General features: G+C 36.8%; 2 protein-coding genes and 1 pseudogene across 2 annotated transcripts; all 3 read left to right on the plus strand.

Annotated features, from left to right (window-relative positions):
• Positions 1 to 1,539: 1,539 nt before the first annotated feature.
• On the plus strand, positions 1,540 to 4,046 carry LOC110916806 (nuclear intron maturase 2, mitochondrial). Its single transcript, XM_022161463.2, has one exon. It carries the CDS (start codon positions 1,675 to 1,677, stop codon positions 3,850 to 3,852), a length of 2,178 nt encoding a protein of 725 aa, XP_022017155.1. The 5' UTR covers positions 1,540 to 1,674; the 3' UTR covers positions 3,853 to 4,046.
• Positions 4,047 to 10,054: 6,008 nt separating this feature from the next.
• LOC110916802 (10 kDa chaperonin 1, chloroplastic) lies at positions 10,055 to 12,600 on the plus strand. The gene is made up of 7 exons (XM_022161460.2): positions 10,055 to 10,215; positions 10,311 to 10,369; positions 10,648 to 10,698; positions 11,733 to 11,798; positions 11,919 to 11,966; positions 12,139 to 12,168; positions 12,321 to 12,600. The coding sequence occupies exons 1-7, from the start codon at positions 10,110 to 10,112 to the stop codon at positions 12,384 to 12,386; spliced, it is 426 nt and encodes a 141-aa protein (XP_022017152.1). The 5' UTR covers positions 10,055 to 10,109; the 3' UTR covers positions 12,387 to 12,600.
• Positions 12,601 to 14,002: 1,402 nt separating this feature from the next.
• On the plus strand, positions 14,003 to 17,717 carry LOC110920015 (annotated as a pseudogene).
• Positions 17,718 to 18,852: the final 1,135 nt, after the last annotated feature.

Raw genomic sequence — 18,852 nt, forward strand, 5'->3', positions numbered from 1 at the left:
AATAATGTAGTAGACGACTGCTAGCACAAGGTGGAGTAAACTATGTTAAGAACAGATAAAAGAACAAAGAGACAAGAAAAAATATCACTAACCTCATAGAAAGTATATATACAGTCCTTTAAAAAAAATATATGCTAAGACAAACAAAAATATAAAAAAGTAGGACCCACCATGATCTTAATACATACATGTACATTGTAACCTCATTTTAGCACGTTTAATAGACAAATACTCTTTTTCAGTCATATTTTTATAAATTAATTAGCAGGCCAAATAAAATTACAAAAGTAAAGTATTTCACTATTATATAAATCATTGAATTAATGCATAAAACAATCATGAAATTTTCCTTTCAAACAAAAAAAAAGTTAATGCATATTTAGAAATATTTGTCGTGTTTTACTCATTTCTATTGTTCCTTTTTCTAGTTTACCTGTTTAACTGCTGAGGCCTTGGGGTATACTTTAACTTTTTTTAACACCAACTAGGTGTTACATCACTTACTTTTCTCTATTTCATTTTACCTCACATCAAGGAAATGGTTTAATCCCCTTAACTTTATTCTTTTAATGGTTTGAGTGTAAAAACTTTTAATGGTTTAGGTGTAAAAAAGGAAAACAAATTAAGACAATCTCTTAACATCATGTTAACATGTTAACATATAATCCCTTTAACACCCCTTAACACAAGAAAGGAGTGGCTTGCAGTGTCGTTTAACATGCCATATCATCGTTAACACCCTAGATGTTAAGGTACACCCATGGCCAGAGACCTAATACATAACCCATGTCAATCCACTCCTTATGTAATTAGTCAAAATTGCCGCATGTAATCCATTTCTTCTTTCTTTCTTTTTCTTTTTCAACAAATAAAGATAACAGTTTAAACTAATATAAGCAGACATATAATGAAACAGCCAAATTGTAGCCAACACTCGACATGACAGAAGATTGCATTTTGTTTAACATACACATTATTAGAGACACATTTAAAGAGTAAACAACAAAGAAAACAATTAATATTTAATATAGATTCATTGTGAAGGGAAAAGTGAGGAAAACACAAGTTCAAAAGAGTAAAAATAAATAATTTTTCTTTTCTAAAAATAAATATAAGAAAACAAGAAAAACGATCCAATGACCCAATACTAGAGGCGTACAAATACCAGTTTGGTCCAAACTGAACCGGTTTTTAAGTTTGGGCTCAGACCAGTTAGCCCAAATCAGTTCCGGTTAAGATCCGGTTCTAAGGTTGAAAACCCAAACCCACCCAAACCGTTTTGAATCCGGTTCAAAACCGGTTTTAGCGTTAACCGAGTTTATTTATTAATTTCCTTTAAGATGGGCTCAAATTAGTTCGGGCTGGAACCGACTCTGAACACAAAAACCCAAACCTGTTTCAAAACCATCGGGTTGGGTTGGAACCAAACCGTACCGTACCGTACCGGTCAGTGACTCAGTGGGCCCAAACTGGTTTTTCTTTACACCTCTACCCAATACTCCAATAATCCAATAGTTCAATGTGGCCCAATTCAAGATGGGCTTATATCTGACCTAATTCATAGCTGCTGGGCTGAAGGTTGCTCTGCAAGTCATCTTCTTCACGGACACAGCGACTGTAACTCGATTCTCTCTCCCCACCTCATCGCTGGAGCACTTTTCAATTCCAGGTTAGATGAATCGCCGGTTTACTTATCTCTGTCATTCAATATTACTATACCCCACACGCACATCAACCATTTCAAACCCTCGAACAAATGGGTTCACTTTATTTAGGGCATTCATGTACACATCAACCCAGTTCAATAACAACAGCAATTACAACTACAATTTCAGAAAAAATAATGTCAGTCCAGACCCAAATGACCCATCAACCCTAATGAAAGAAGACGGTGTATCAGTCTGTTCAGAGTTATGGATAGAAAGTTTTAGAAACCCTAATCAAACTGTCACCAATTTAACTAATTACTTAAGAAGATTTGAGTTATGGGTCTTAGCTTATCAGAAAGTTTGTGCTGATGAAATGGGTGCTTACATGCCGAAAAGTTCGGTACAACGATCAGCACTTGAGGATTTACTTGCGCTTAGAAACGCGGTTCTTGATAACCGGTTTAGGTGGGGTGCGCGGTTGGAGTTTTTTATTAAGTCGCCGAAGGATAAGACGGAGTATGAGTCGTTGTCGAAGAGGAAGATTAGGGCGATCTTGACTACTACGCAGCCGAGCCCGTTTCAAGATAGGATTGTTCAGGAGGTTTTGTTTATGATTTTGGAGCCCGTGTTTGAAGCGCGGTTTTCGGAGAAGTCGTACGCGTTTCGGCCTGGGAGGACTGCGCATACGGCGTTGAGGGTGATTAGGAGGAGTTTCGCGGGGTATTTGTGGTATATAAAAGGGGATTTGAGTACGGTTTTGGATGGGATGAAAGTTGGATTGGTGATTAGTGCTTTGATGAGGGATGTGAGGGATAAAATGGTGATTGATTTGGTGAAATCTGCGTTGACGACTCCGGTAATCACAAGCCCGCCTGTGGAAAAGAAGAGAATTCAGCGGAAGTATCAGAAAAAGCGGGTTTTAGCGGAAGACGAGCCGAAACCCGACCCGTATTGGTTAGAGTCGTTTTTCGGGTTTGCACCTGAAGAAGCTGAAAAGGTTCCTACTTGGGGGCATTGCGGGATTTTAAGCCCGTTACTGGCTAACATTTGTCTAGATGAATTAGACCGTTGGATGGAGGGTAAAATTAAGGAATTTTACCGACCGTCAAAGAGTGACGTAATATGGAATAGTCCAGAAGGAGAAGTTGACCAAGGGAATACATCGTGGCCTGAGTTCGTTCCGACTAGCGGGCCCGATAAAACCCGAAAAATCGATTATATACGTTTCGGTGGTCATTTCTTGATTGGAGTTCGTGGCCCGAGAGCGGATGCAGCGATTCTTAGAAAACAATTAATCGAGTTTTGTGATCAGAAATACATGCTCAAACTCGATAACGAGTCTCTCCCGATTGAGCATATCACAAAAGGAATAATGTTTCTTGATCATGTTTTATGTAGAAGAGTTGTATATCCGACTCTTAGATATACCGCAACAGGTGGTAAAATCATAAGCGAAAAAGGTGTTGGTACGTTATTATCCGTAACCGCGAGTCTCAAACAATGCATTAAACAGTTTAGAAAATTGGGATTTCTAAAAGGGGATAGGGATCCGGACCCACAACCGTGTTTCAGAATGTTTCACGCCACACAAGCGCATACTAACGCACAAATGAACAAGCTTTTGACTACAATGGTCGAGTGGTATCGATTTGCCGATAATCGAAAAAAGATCGTAAATTTTTGTTCCTATATTATACGAGGTTCGCTTGCTAAACTCTACGCTGCCAAATATAAGCTTCGTTCGCGTGCGAAAGTTTATAAAATCGGTGATAGAACGCTTCGACGTCCGTTAAAGGAGAAAAAAGGGCAGTCACCGGAGTATAATAATTTATTACGAATGGGTCTTGCGGAGTCGATTGAAGGGCTTCAGTATACACGAATGTCGTTGGTGCCCGAGACTGATTACAGCCCATTTCCAGTGGGCTGGAGGCCCGATCACGAGAAGGCGTTGCTTGAATATATAAGATTGGATGATCCGAAAACGTTTGAACAAAATCGTACGACTTTAATTGAAGAAGGTCTTATTTCACCTCAAGATTATGTTTCTATGCTTGTTTGGAATTATAAAAGAAGTGCAGCCATTAATGGTGTTAATAACTCGGAAGAAGGTAAAGTGTTGTTGGAATCGGGTAATGAAAAAGACGAGCGGGGCATAGAAGACGAAGAAGAACGTGGGGAACAGTTACGTGCAACAAATGTTTGAGGTGATTCGTGTAGTTTTGAATTTTTTTTTATGCACGAGAAATCTATAGGTTGAAAGGTTATAGATTAGCATGTATAATTTGATCTCCCTATATTTCATATTAATATTAATATTAATACAGTCCTCTGCTTTATGTTATCTCTATGTATACAGTTTACTTGTAATATAATGTTATAAGGTGTAAATTTCTTTAATAAATATTTAGGCATGTTTTTCGAAGCATGGTAGCTCACATCGTTTGCTTCAAGAAAAACTATATCACAAACACACTTACTGACTGGCAAGCCTGGCAAAACCGGCGGGTCAGGTCGCGTAGCAGTGCAAAACAGGGTTGAGTCAGAACAGGTTATGTTCAAAATAAGTTCGGGTCAAAACAGGTCATTTGAAAAATGTACTAATTTGGTTCGGGTCAAAATGAGTTCACCTGCTATCTTTATTTTATGACGGTTAGTTGCGACGGCTGAAGGTAGTGACGATGGCAGCGATGGTAGTAGTACTGTGACACTCGATGGTGACAGTTGTGGAGTTGCTGCCGTGTGATCTAGTTTGGCACAGGGATGCATCACGGTCAGGTAGTAGTTTGTTTGACTATGGCTGCAATTAGAGTCGATAAAAATATGATGGTATAATTATAAAACAAATCAACAGAAGATGGAAACTTGGAAATTATTCTAAAGTTATTAACCATGGTGACCTCGACTAGCAGCTATATGCAAAGGATCAAATTCCAAAAGGCTTCTTCTTGTAAGTGTTCCTTTATCTGATTTAGCTTTAATGGAGTTAAGAATTTCCCTCTCTCTACTTCTCTAGATGTACAGTTCATTGGTGGTGGCTGCAGTGGAGTGGCGGTGATGACCGCGACAGTGGTGGCCACCGCAGCGTTGGACTGGCGGCGGTGTCGGCGACAACGACTAGGCTTGGTTTTAAAAAGCGCGCGCTGAGCCGGTGTTGGTGCTTTTTTGCTCAGCGCCTAGAGGATATACAAGAAGCGCCCAAAATGAGTTTGAACAATCAAGAACGCTCAGAACCAAATGAGGACAAATCAATGATGATTGCATTAACGATATGGAGATTAGCTAGCTGGGGGCGAAATTGATGTTGGGAGGTCATAGCGTTAGAAGAACCAGATTTTGGTTTACGGTTCTACCTTGATAACAAGTATCTCACATTATTCTCAACTGCACTCATGTAATAAGCAATATGACATGAATTAGATTTTATAACATGCCAGTATGTCACCTGTTGGTTAACAAACAATTACAGATATTACCGGTTACATTTTCTTCAGAAGGGATACACACAATAACTTGCTTGATTTTGCAAATCAACTGGTGGGCAACAGAAGTCTGAAAGTTTTTTTTTTTTTTTTGGTGATTTATTATTCTTTCTAATGGTAGTTTTTATTTAGATATGCTTGATTTTCTAACAATTAGAGTTTTGCCTATATGGTTGGATAATCACATATATCCTCGGTTTCATTTGTGGAATGGATTTATATATTTGCTTGTTGATCTTTTATTAATAATTACATGATTTTTTTTTTTTTTGAAGTTTTGTTTTACGTAAGCAAAATTGGTGATAGTTTTTTCTCTTCTTAATTTTGTTGCTCCCCATCAGATCTGCAAAAAGGTTTTCCAGTTACTCTCATGTGGATGTATCTTGGTAAGAATCCGTTTTGACCCGAACTAAGCTGAACTTTGTTAATCGGGCCAGTATGTCACCTGCTGGTTAACAAACAATTACAGATATTACCGGTTACCTTTTCTTCAGAAGGGATACACACAATAACTTGCTTTTGCCGGTTCGTTACAGTAAAAAAAAATAATGATCTTAGTTCGTTACACATTTTCGCAGTATGTATCAAGCTGGATAAAAAGCAACTGATTCATGCTTTAAACAAACTGGTTTTAAGTAGCAAATTCTAATTCCCTCTTATAATCAGGGGCGTCAAATTGACAGCCGTGTCAGTTGGGGGATTGATTAGGTAACCTATACGCGACCCATGTATATATGCATTTCTCATGTTCATGTTGTGTATTGAGTTGACCTGTTTAATTTTCATTGCGAAATGTGAATATGAGTAATATGTTGTGTGACCTCTGGACCTAAGTGGCTATTTGTTTTTTTAAATGGTTTTTATTATGTATTTGTGTTCCGTTACTTCTTTGAAAATTAAGAAACTTGGTTTTGTATATTTAGGTTGAGACCACAGGAACCAGTGAAAAGATCGGACCACGGGTAGTCAGAATAATAAAAAAAAGAGTAAATTACAAGTTTTGTCCTTTATGTTTGTACCAAATTACAGGCGGTGTCCTTTGCCTTTAAATTTGACGAGTTTTGTCCTTAACGTTTCAAAATCTTGCATGTTATATCCTTTAGCCCTAACTCAGTCAGACTTTTTTGTTAAATATGATCATGTGACTTGCACATGAGGGTATCTTGGTCTTTTTACATATTTATTTTATAATAATTAAAACAAAATTAATTACATATTATTATATATTATATATATATCTAACTGCTCTCTCTCTAGAGCCATCTCCCACCCCCATCACCACCTGCTACCACCTGCCACCATCCACCCCCATACTAGCACCACCAATTTCAAACAAAACGAACAACATGCATCACAAAAAAGCATTAGCCGCAACCAGAACTCTTCCAATATCAAAATCCCCAAAATTGCAGAAAAAATGGGAAACCTTCATCTTCTATCGTTTGAAAATTTTCAGATTTACGACACTTTTTAGACCAAAATCAAAGCTGCTAACAATGGATTCACTTACAGCAGATGAACATAACGCTCCTCGTGGAAGCAAATTCAAACCTTCATATTGTTCTAGTCCCCAACCCTCCCCCTTCCTATGCTCATCGTCTTTACTAACTGTGTGCTTATAAAATACTCCCTGAACCGAAGTAGCCAGATTCTGAACCGCTGGAGCTTTTGGCCTGAAGGACCTCCCCCCCCCCCCCCCCCATCATAGCAGAAGTGTAAATAATCTTCTTGTGAATTTTTGTCGAACTTTGCAAGCGATGCCGATACCTTGGAATCCAGGATCGATAACGTGTTCAACCACTCCAGGTCCTCAGTGAGATTTAGATCTCCAAGCAACCTTACAAACCCCAGAAGATCTGAAGGGATTAGAACCGGAAAGGTAGATTTTGTCAGCCATTGGATTGAATTGAAGGTGTAAGATGCTTTCTGGATATGTATTTTGGTGATTTGTTGATGAAATTTGTTGAAGTGAAGATGAATTTGTTGTTGAATGTTGATAATGGTGTACAGAGAGAAACAGACTGTGATTGGTATATATTATATAATATCTAAAATATAATTTATTTTGTTTTAGTATTAAAAAAGTGAATCTGTTCATCACTTTAAAAACTTGCAGCAACAATTCACATGGAGTCTCCATCGTGTTGGTATATAAATCTTTTGCACATCCATGAAAGGAGAGAGAAAGAGTTGAGAGAGAGAGTGTGTGCATATTTTTTTTATTTAAATATTTTTTTATTTTTTACACAATAGGCCCTTCATATAAGCTATTTTACACAATAGTCCCTAGGAGGTGAAATGACAAAGATGTCCTCATGTGCAAGTCACATGACCATATTAAAGAAAAAAGTCTAACTCAGTTAGGGTTAAAGGACATAACGTGCAGGATTTTGAAACGTTAAGGACAAAACTCGTCAAATTTAAAGGTAAAGGACACCGCCTACAATTTGGTACAAACATAAAAGACAAAACTTGTAATTTACTCTAAAAAAATGATGAAAATAAAGAGCTGAAAAGATCGGACCGTGGTTAAAAAAGAAATTATTATTATTATTATTATTATTATTATTATTATTATTATTATTATTATTATTATTTTATTATTATTTTCACATGAAAATGAACAGTGAGAGAATATAAAACTTTATTATTATTATTATTTTATTTTATTTATTATTAATTTCACATGAAAATGAACAGTGAGAGAATATAAAACTTTAGAGTAAATATCATTTTCATCCCTGAGATTTACTAGTTTTAAAATTTTCGTCCAAACGTGTCATTTCATCAAAAAAGCTTGAAGTCATGTCATTTTCATCCATGAGTGTCGGATTTATAAGGTCATGCGTAGTGGTCCGTGATATACCGCCCGAATCAAACATGGCGCCCCATAGCGCCCCCAAACACCATTACAAGGGGCGCTACGGGTGTTCAAAATTGTGCTCTCGTTATCCTCTTCGCGGTGTGAGGGGGGATTGTTTTCAAAAATCCAACAGTTACCCCTCACACACATATATACATACATATATAAAGCCCCATACATATATAACCCCACTACACCCTCTTGTGATATAAAGCCACTCTCTTACGCGTTTCGCCAGTTGTCGCATAACGCCCCCTCAGGGGCTTTATGACTACACATGGACTAAGGATGAAAGTTACAATAAACTGACATACCTCAAGGACGAAAATGGCAATAAAACGTAAAACCGAATGACTCAAATGCACAAAAAAAAATCATTTTGGATGAAACAAACAAACATGACTAAACTCATGGACAATTTTGGTATTTTACTCAACTTTAAATTTGACACATATGAATGTAACCATCCCTTAAATCTAAATATCAACTCATTTATTAATGGGTGGGGGCTGGGTTAAATTGTCAAAACCATTTAAGTTAACGTGTTAGTGCATTGAGATCAAGGGTTCGAGCCCCGTCGAAGGCGGATTTGGTATAATCGAAGTCGTTTGAAAACACTCATTTATTACTAATGATTCTGTTACGTTAACCCATTCGTTAAATGATTCAGCTTCAGGTTTAAATGTTTAATAAACGAATTCTATTAACCGATTTAAAACTTGATTATTTTTGTGTTGTGTTTCAATTGGTGTTAAAATTTGTTACCCTTACTTATAACAAACGCAAATTTGAACTTCAAATCGCAAAGTTGAATTTCAAATAGAAAAATCACATTAAAACTATAATATGTTTCCTTAAAATTGGGCCGATTCAAAAACTTTAGATTCACCAACAAATATGGTATTGACTTAAAACTATTTAATTTTGGATTTTCAAGCTTTATTTTAAAACTTGAGTTTGGCTCGTAAGTGGGTTTTCAAATTCTAGCTTAAAGATGAGCTCATATAAGGGTGGAGAGAGTCGTTCAATCACTTAGGTTGTTTAAGTTATTCTCTAGCCAATAATATCATACCATGTTAAGTCCTCATTTCATTCCCAATTTTGCACTTAATCACGGACAATAGTTCAAACACACGGAGAGTGGTAAAGAATTTAAAAAAAATTGTGATTGGTTGAAAAGGTGGGACCCACTATTAACCCCCTCTCTCTCCTCTACCCCTTCACTTCCCGCATCGGTGAGTAGTCACCGCTGAAGCTCTCCCCGCTCAACGATCCAATACCCGACACTCCATCACCGATTGGTAAAACCCCTCCCCGCATGTGTTTACCGCAATGATACCGTCCGCCCTAATAAATGAGTCTGATCTATACTTATCAAGTTGGCTTATGAACCTAAACAGACTTATTATTTATATAATTATTTTAATATTTTATAATATATATTTATTCATTATCGAGCTCGTTTAAGATAAGTCTGATTAAAACTTTTAATGAACTGATGAGATAACTCGAGTAGTTTGGCTCATTAACACTAGACGTGTAAACAAGCCGAGCCGAGCCCAGGCTCAGGCTCGGTTCATCATGCTATGAAGCTCGAGTTCGAACCTACTATTTTGAGATCGAGCTCGATTCGAAAGTAAAACTCAAGAGATCAAGTTAGGCTCAAGGTAATTTGCGAACAATTGTAAACGATCTAAAGGCTCGGCTCAAGCTTGCTTCGATAGTTTAAATGAGCCAAAACTCGCCTTGAGATCAGCTCCACATTGTCAAATAATAGGTGTATTATTATATATAAAAATAAATAGTATAAAATTTGTTTGGGCTCGTTTAGGTTCGCAAGACTAAACAAGCTTTGTACGTAAAGTTGGAGCTTGGGCTCGATAACTAACTGAGTCATATTTCTGCCTCGAGCTCGGCTCGACTCATTCGAGCTTTCTACCAATTTAATCTCGATAAGCTCGAGCTCGGTTCATTGGTGACCTGAACTGTGTTTGCTTAGAACCGGTCCAAACAACAACCGAAGACTCTAGAACCCTAGTGAAGAGTCCATACAAGTAGCCCTAACCCACCCTCTATACTCACTTTCTGAAAAAACCAAAGCTGAAATCTTATCTATCCATGGCGTCTTCCAGTTTCCTCACAGCAGCTAAACCCTTTTCTTCTTTAATTACAGACCTTCGTTCTTCTTCCTCTTCTTCTGTTCCTGCTAAAACCACAAGTTTAGGTATTCATCATCTGCTTCATTTTCATCAATTTCTTCTTTTATTATTTGCTCCATCTTTTTGTTGTTTTTTTTTTAATTAGTTGTGTTTTGATTAGGTCTACGAAGAAATTCACTCAAGGTTAATGCAATTGCAACCAAGTATGAGCCTACAAAGGTAATTATATCTGATTATTGCTAAAAAACTTTCATTTATTTCTGAAGAGAATTAACCTAACATTCGGTTTTTTTTAGCTGCTTATTGAATAGAGTTATATGAATTTGTAATTAATTAAGTATTTTTTTACTAATTCAAAGTGTATGTAAGACAGGTGGAAATTACTAACGTACATTGTGATTATTGAGTATGTATTTGTGTCTATAATGTTGTTGAGCAAGGTGATGTATTATTGTATATTCATTGGTTTTTAATTTTTAATTGCTTTGTGTTTAAAGGTTAAGCCACAAGCTGACCGAGTGCTAATTCGTCTGGAGGAGCTACCTGAGGTGATTATTCTTTTGTTTGTATTTATTTAAATTTATATGTAATAGATTGTACATTTTTCAAGTTCATATTTACATTTGTAGGGCTTTCTTTGTTTGTAATATGCGGGCATATTACTTCTTGATGTTTGAATCAAATGATTTCAGCTGTTGACGGAAACCATTTCAGGACGTTTTAGCTATTATACTCTGCACTTATTTTATGTTGATGAGTTATTATTTCATCTGAACTTAGATTTAAATGACTGCACATTACACTTTTAGAACCGCTTATATGTTTAGACCTCCAGTGTTTTCCACATAAGCTTTGATGTATAATTGGTGTATGTTTGCTCCTCAAGAACGCCCGGCTTATCTTTTTAGGCAGTTTGGCACACCAGTTATGTAAGCCACTGGAGTAATTTGCATCGGGATTAATAAGCTTATCTGTTTATTGCGGTTTCTTGCTTGTGCATTATCATGCTCATGTTGTGTATATTATTTGTGTTATGAAATCACATGGAGTTTGTTCTCATCTGTGGAAGCGTAAAATGATAATGGCTTTTATCATTTTTTAACTTCCATTCATCTTTCTTGAAGAAAAACCGTGTGTTCTTTTCTTAGGATTCCTTTGAAAGTTTTCTCATTACCAAGTTCTCTCAACTTTGTCTCTTTAGTTTTAGTGGTATTTAGGTCGTGAAAGTACTTCTATAAAACTATGTATGTTATTTAATGTTGCATTTTTTAGCCATCTGCGTTTGATTATCTGCTACTATTCGCACGCTTGTTTGGTTCTAAAGCAAGCCATATGTGTTGAAGTCTCATCAACTTGAATTGTTTATACAAAGTAGTATATTGATTTGTATAGCAGATTAGCACCCAGAGAACCACCACTTCAACTTATTTATGTCTAGCTTTATCTTTCTTTAAGCTACAAGCCTACAATTTTGTGTTACTCCCTAAATGTGAAATAAGGATATTACACTTTTGGACACTTAACACTTATACCTGATCTTCCTTTATGTGTTCAATTAAAATACTTTACCTTGTATTATCAGAAATCTGCTGGTGGAGTTTTATTGCCAAAATCAGCCGTCAAGTTTGAACGTTATCTTATGGGAGAGGTGAGTAATAGTTTATTTTCTCATATGATCTGTACTTCTGTTTTAAGGAAGGGTGCCTAGTGTTTGCTTGTGTTGTAATCATATTCGTGTATCTAACATAATCTGTATGTTTGCCCCCAGATTCTTGCTGTCGGTTCCGATGTAGGGGACTTAGAGGCTGGGAAAAAGGTATGTTCATTTCATACACTTCTGATTGGCTAGTTTCTCAAGTGAGCTTATATTCAAAGTTCATGCATGAAAAATACAGTAGTTTTTCTAATATAAGATATCATGGAAGCGCCAATGTCCATGTGGTGCCGTCATTATTCATCTATTGACACGGGTTTTGCTTCCTCTGCAGGTTCTTTTCTCTGACGTAAACGCGTATGAGGTAAATAACTAAATACTCTTCCCCTCCGCACACAAAGAAAAGAAAAAAAGACGGTTGATAATACGAAGAAAGTTAAAATGTTTATAACATCTGTATAACATGTTAAAGTGTTCCAAAGAATTCACAATTAATGTTATTATGAGTTGCAACAGGTGGATCTGGGAGAGGGAAAACACTGCTTCTGCAAAGCAGGAGAGTTGCTGGCTGTGGTCGAGTAGACAAGTCACAAGTGTGAAATCACTTTATCTTGTTCCCTGCAGCTCAAAATTGATCGTAGCGAGTGTTATTTGATAAAAGTTTTGTTGGCAGTTAAAATACACAAGAATTTGATTTCAGATTATTATTATTATTAATCAGAAGCACTGATTTAATCCTTCTTGTTTCTGTTCGGACTAATGTAGTCGAATGAATAATGTCGTTCTACAAACAGAAGTTGCAAATCTATACGTTGCATAATAATGTAATATGAGAATCTAAGTAACAGACTGTTCAACAAAACCATTTTGCGTGGACTAATCTTAGAAGCGGTTTTCTCATGTGGTAACATGATCTCCTCCATGCATATAGAGCCTTTTCGCCATACCCCCATCTATGCCACGCAAGATGTAAGCGGGAGAGTTCGCCAACATTTAAATGTTATGAAATTCGCCAACATTTAAATGTTATGAAAATAAGAGGAAAATCTTAAAGCATGAGGGGATTGTGTTCGCCAACATTTCAACTTCTAGTTGAATTTGTGATAGTGAACATGATCGGCGTGAACAGAAACATGACACATTGTTATAAGCGTAGTGAGCCCGTAATCATTCAGCCATCGTTACAAATCAGAAACATGAGTTCACTCTCATCAATTCCCCTAATTTTAATCCTAACATTTTTTTATTAAAATGACTCACTTAATGCATTGCATGCACAAACTTGCATACTTTTGTGAACTATGTTTTGTAAGACTCTCCGGCATTTTGAATTTTGAGGGAAAATCAAAACAGGTCATGTTAGCATCTACAGACAGATAATTAAATTTTAAGAAAGTAAAAAATAAAAGAGGTTTAGAGATTGAAGGCTAAAGGAGTAGAGGTTAGAGTGATTGAACGAACACAGAATCAAAGAGAAGAAGAAATACGATCAATCAAGCTAATCTCATTAACAACCAGTGATCCTACTTATACAACCGTTAACTACCCTTAACAACCATCTAACTAACCTGTTAACAACTAACCACTTCTTTTTACACTTAACCCCCCTCTTATTACAACTATTACACAACAACCCTAAACTATCTATCAACATTTACAATATTGACCCTCATACTTTTGTCTCCTAACAATACTTCCCCCCTAACAAAATTCTTGTCTCAAGAATTATATATATCAATGGAACCCATTAAGTCTATCCAACTTTTAAGTTAATCTTAGGCATCTAAACTCATCAACTTTTGATCTTGACCCTTTAAACTCAAATAAAAAACTGTAAGGGAAGTTATACTCTCTATCTCCTAAAATGAAGAAGTTTTGAACGGTTTTCTGATTAGTCTCTCCCACGTCGTCTCCTCCCCACGTTGTAACTTCCATGTACACTTCCTTTTAAAGCAGACCTGATGTATCTCAAACCTACATTTTTGCCCCATTCCCCTCCATCGCTCTCTATCCAATTGCTATACGAGGGTTTTTTCCAATTCTCCAATGAAATTCAACCAACATGCTCCATCAAACAACCACACCAATCTAGTATGTACATACACACACAATCGTAACCAGATGGATGCGTATCAGCCCTAATTTCTTCATATGATGACGCAGCCGACCACCTCCGGATTGAAGCCCTGAAATCATTGATGTTTAACCCCGTCGCTGGAAATCATCGCCATGGTAAGTCTCCTTTTGTTTAGATTCGAATGTATAGCTATATTCTAGATTTTTATCTTCAGTTTACATCAGTTCACTATTTACAGAAATCTTCATTGTGATTCTTCTTAATCATCTGCATCATCTAAATTTGTTCAAAATTCGTTTTTTAAAATTGAGCGATTTTTGCAGTTCTCTATACAGTTTTGCAGGTGTCATATTTGGTCTATGATTTTGAAGATTCAGTTTTGTTTGTGGTTTATGATTTTGCATGTTAGCGGTTTTTTTTTTTAATCAAACTCACCGTCACCACAAAACTTTATCAAGGTTTGTTTCTATTTTATCTTCATCCGAAGTTGTTTGGTTGCTGGTTAATTTCCAATGATTTAATCACTCTTATTATTAGGTGTTTGCTGATTAACCGAAAGATTATGTTACATACCCTGCCCCTTACCGTACCTTTGGACTCTTATCTTTTAGAACATTAGATGATTCTTTCTTTGTATACAACTATGTGCAAAGTTTGATCCCGAAAACTGGCTGTCACTGTTACTGTGTTGAATCCAACAAGGGTTTTTGTAGTAGCAATATTTGTGTTAATTCTCTCTCTCTCTCTCTCTCTCTCTCTCTCTCTCTCTCTCACAGACATATGCATACATGTGTGTGTGTGTATTTTGGTATCTGGTGGTTTTGGGAGGATATCCTCTAAAATTTGGGAGTTTTGGGAGTTGGAGAAAAGCTTATGAGCACCATATTTTGGTGGATACCTTCTACCCTTATGAATGGGAAACTATAAAATGTTATTGTTTGTATAGACACTGGTCTTTATGTGATGTTTGTCTATTTTTTAGTTTAAAGAGCTTGCCCAAGCATATGAGGTACTGAATAACCCAGAGAAGCGTGAGATATATGATCAGTATGGTGAGGACGCCTTGAAGGAAGGAATGGGCGGTGGAGATGGCGGCCACGATCCCTTCGACATCTTCCAGTCTTTCTTTGGTGGTAAGCAATCTTCATCCACCTTTTGTTTAAGTTTTATTGTATTTTGGCTCCGAATGAATTGTTTTTTTACTGTCGGGTTTAATTAAAACACAGGTTTCTATCAGACATCTTGGACTGTCCATGATCCAGCAAATGTAACATCCTTGTAACGAGTGCAAGGGTACCAGAGAAACAATTAACGATAAGGATCGTTGTACACGGTGCAAGGGTGAGAAAGTTGTTCAGGAGAAGAAGGTTCTTGAAGTACATGTGGAGAAGGGTATGCAAAACGGGCAGAAGATTACGTTTCTTGGAGAGGCTGATGAAGTTGTAAGCGTGTTTTATCATATTATTTTTTTTCTATATGAATTCGTTTATGGAGATGTTAATTGTTATCGGTGTTTGACTTGGTTTGTGTTCTGCATCTTGACACAGTTACGGGTGATGTTGTGTTTGTGTTGCAACAAAAAGAGCACCCTAAGTTTAAGCGAAAGGGTGATGACCTATTTGTTGAGCACACGTTGAGCTTGACTGAAGCCCTGTGCGGTTTCCAGTTTGTGTTAACTCATTTGGATAATAGACAGCTTTTCATCAAATCTCAACCTGGAGAAGTTGTGAAGCCTGGTAATTTCCTCTGCAAACTTCTGATTTATGTTTAAACAAGTATTTTTTAAAGATTGGTGGTTTGATTGGGTTTTGATTAATTTGTAGATCAATTCAAGGCGATAAATGATGAAGGAATGCCGATGTACCAGAGGCCATTTATGAAGGGGAAGCTGTACATCCACTTCACTGTGGCCTTCCCTGATTCATTATCCCCAGAACCGTGTAAGGCGTTAGAGGCAGTGCTGCCGCCAAAGCTGTCAATGGAGATGACAGATATAGAGCTGGACGAATGTGAGGAAACGAAGTTGCATGATGTCAACATTGAAGAATAGATGAGAAGGAAGCAACAACATGCTTAAGAAGCTTATGATGAAGACGAAGACATGTCGGGTGGCGCCCAGAGGGTACAATGTGCACAGCAGTAGTTGAATCAGTTTTTGTATGGTGTCTGTTTGCCATGCACATGTTGAGGAAATTGGAGTAAGATTTCATTTTTGGCATTCCCCTGTTTTTCTTCTGAAAACCTTTATATGGAAAATTGGTTAATTATATAATCGGTAATTTGAGTGCTTTTGAGTGTTTGGATTCTTTGCATGTTTTTTTTCTACTTCAATATGTGTCTATACGTTGTTATATTTGTTCCTATTTTACTCCACCACTTTTTTGGTTAACATATACTTATGAAAGATAGAAGTGGCAATTTCAGTTCTAAGCTATCTAGCTAAGAACGGGTTGATCCGGGTTTTATTTTAGCTCTAACGGGTAAACAGGTTTTAAAAGTAGCTAAAGGGAAACGGGTCGAATGGGTAGAACAACTCGATGGTTGCCCAAGTTTATCTTTAATGCATATATTCTTCTAAACCTTTGTTCAGCCCCGACCAGCTTCGTTCTGTATAAAAGGTCTCACTTATAGGACATGTTATCTTGCAGGTTGTACCATATGTATATTTTTTAACTTTCTTTTTACGGTTTACAATTTGCACACATTATTTTGTAGAAATAACGTGTGTCCTGCAAACATGAAGTGATCATGGAATTAGTGGCTGGTGTGATCAGTAATGTATCAAGAAACATTTAGTGAGTTATAATACCATTCGAACATTTACTTGCTGATACTTAAATCTGATAAAATTTTTGAATTTAGTAAGATTTAAAGTTTTTCCTTTTGACATTACATATTTAAAATTATAACCTATAAAAGTAGAAGTGAATCAGCAAAATATCATAATGATACGCAAAGCAGGGCTGGATTAATTGCAAGGGTGAGAACGTCTTTACAAACACGTCGAGTAGCAAATGCCTTGTGGAATCTAGGATGCAAGGTATTGGCTCTTACACTACAAAGCCGGGTCAGCGAGGTAATGATATGTTTCTTTTTTGTAATTTATCTTTTATATGGTATTTTTTTTTTATTTCTATTTATTCCATTTTGTGTAGGCATTTGGACTTGATATACATCCAGTTAATGTTTCAAAACAATTTCTTCAACATTAATAGTAGATTTAATATTGGATTTTTTCCGGTAACTATTTCTCTTGTGGGTACACAGTTTCTCAAACGGGGAGAGGATATTAGTGGATCAAGGGACAAGCTTGGTTATCGGAGAAATTGTTGTCTTTGGACATAGAGTTTCACTAATGCTTGTAAGTTCATTTTAGAACTTGATTTGAAGTTACACACCGAGTATTTCTGGATGTGGATAATGATAATAAACCTATAGGTATTCTTATTGGATTGGATTGTATGGTGAAATTGTGGCAAAAAGTGTGGGTACATTGACTTTTTTTTTCCAATTTTGTCTTTGATCGTTTTTTTAGTTACTTGCCAGTTTAAGTATGCATATGTTGCTCTCTAGGCATTTTAAATATCATAAAAATATTTAATTTTATAAAATTGAATTATCGATTAACTATTTTTTTTCATCTTTTCAGGAAATTTCGGAACATAGATAGCACTGATGATCCGGCCCGCCCAATCCAAGGGAAATCCACCGCCTTAATATACGTTAGCTTTGTTTGTCACGTTGTTCATAGGTTTATTCATGTTGTTACTATATAATACATCAACGTAACCCGTCCACCGGACGGGTATTAAACTAGTTGAAATGAGGGAATCTCAGTTGAAATTCTTCCAAATCTTCCCATGTTGCTTCCGTGATTGGCAAGTTCTCCCAATGTACCAAAATGCTTGTAGCCATCCGATTATTCTTTTTAGTGATCTTCCTATCCATTATGGCACGAGGCTGGAGTGTAAACCGTGGTTCAGCAGGTAATGGAACAACTTGAGCATGGCTGCCATAAGCTGGCTTCAATAGGGAAACATGGAACGTAGGATGTAACTTCGAAGTTGAAGGCAGATCCAACTTGTAAGCCACCTGCCCTATTTTCTCAATGATCAAAAATGGCCCAAAATATTTAGGACCTAACTTCTGGTGAGTGTGAGCCTTCATTGTCTTCTGAACATAAGCTTCAATCTCCAATTTCAAAACTTCTTTCTGTTCTCTTCCTGTCTGCATATTGTTTCATCTGATTTTTGGCTCTACACAAAGACTTCTTTAAGTTTACAAGTTTCAACTCCCTAGCTGCAAACAGTTGATCAATGGATTCCAGCTTTGATTCATGGGGAATGAATGGAATGTGAACAGGAGGATGTATCCCATATAAAGCTTCAAAAGGTGACATGTCTATTGCAGAATGCCACGTAGAATTGTACCACCACTCAGCAAGAGTCAACCATTTAGGCCATTGTAGTGGAGTATCCATAACCATGCATCTAAGGTATGATTCCAAACATCGATTCAAAACCTCAGTCTGTCCATTAGACTGAGGGTGATAAGCAGACGAGAAAGCCAATTCTATCCCTTGTAACTTCATAAAATCCTTCCAAAACTCACTTAGGAAAACAGCATCCCTATCCGATACAATAGTAGAGGGGCAACCATGTAATTTGAAGACATTGTCAAACAAAAGTTGAGCTACTTGTGCAGCAGTAAAGGGATGAGCTAAACTCATAAAATGGGCATATTTTGTGAATCTGTCTACAACTACTAGGATAGTATCCTTACCAAAAGCCTTAGGTAGACCACCTATAAAATCCATAGCAATGTCAGAAAAGACAGATGTAGGTGTAGGTAGCGGCTGTAGTAACCCTGGTGTAGCTACTCTCTCATATTTAGCCCTTTGACAAGTCACACATTCTTTCACAAAAGCCTTCACATCTCTGTCACACTTCTTCCAATAAAACATACTTTTCA

The sequence above is a fragment of the Helianthus annuus genome, chromosome 16 (genome assembly GCF_002127325.2).
Source record: "Helianthus annuus cultivar XRQ/B chromosome 16, HanXRQr2.0-SUNRISE, whole genome shotgun sequence".
Taxonomy (NCBI): Eukaryota; Viridiplantae; Streptophyta; class Magnoliopsida; order Asterales; family Asteraceae; genus Helianthus; species Helianthus annuus.

Coding starts and splice junctions, on each gene's coding strand:
- LOC110916806 (XM_022161463.2), top strand. CDS start 1,675: ATGAATCGCCGGTTTACTTATCTCTGTCATTCAATATTACTATACCCC.
- LOC110916802 (XM_022161460.2), top strand. CDS start 10,110: ATGGCGTCTTCCAGTTTCCTCACAGCAGCTAAACCCTTTTCTTCTTTA. Junction 10,216..10,310: donor TGCTAAAACCACAAGTTTAG/GTATTCATCATC, acceptor TGTTTTGATTAG/GTCTACGAAGAAATTCACTC. Junction 11,967..12,138: donor ACTTAGAGGCTGGGAAAAAG/GTATGTTCATTT, acceptor CTTCCTCTGCAG/GTTCTTTTCTCTGACGTAAA.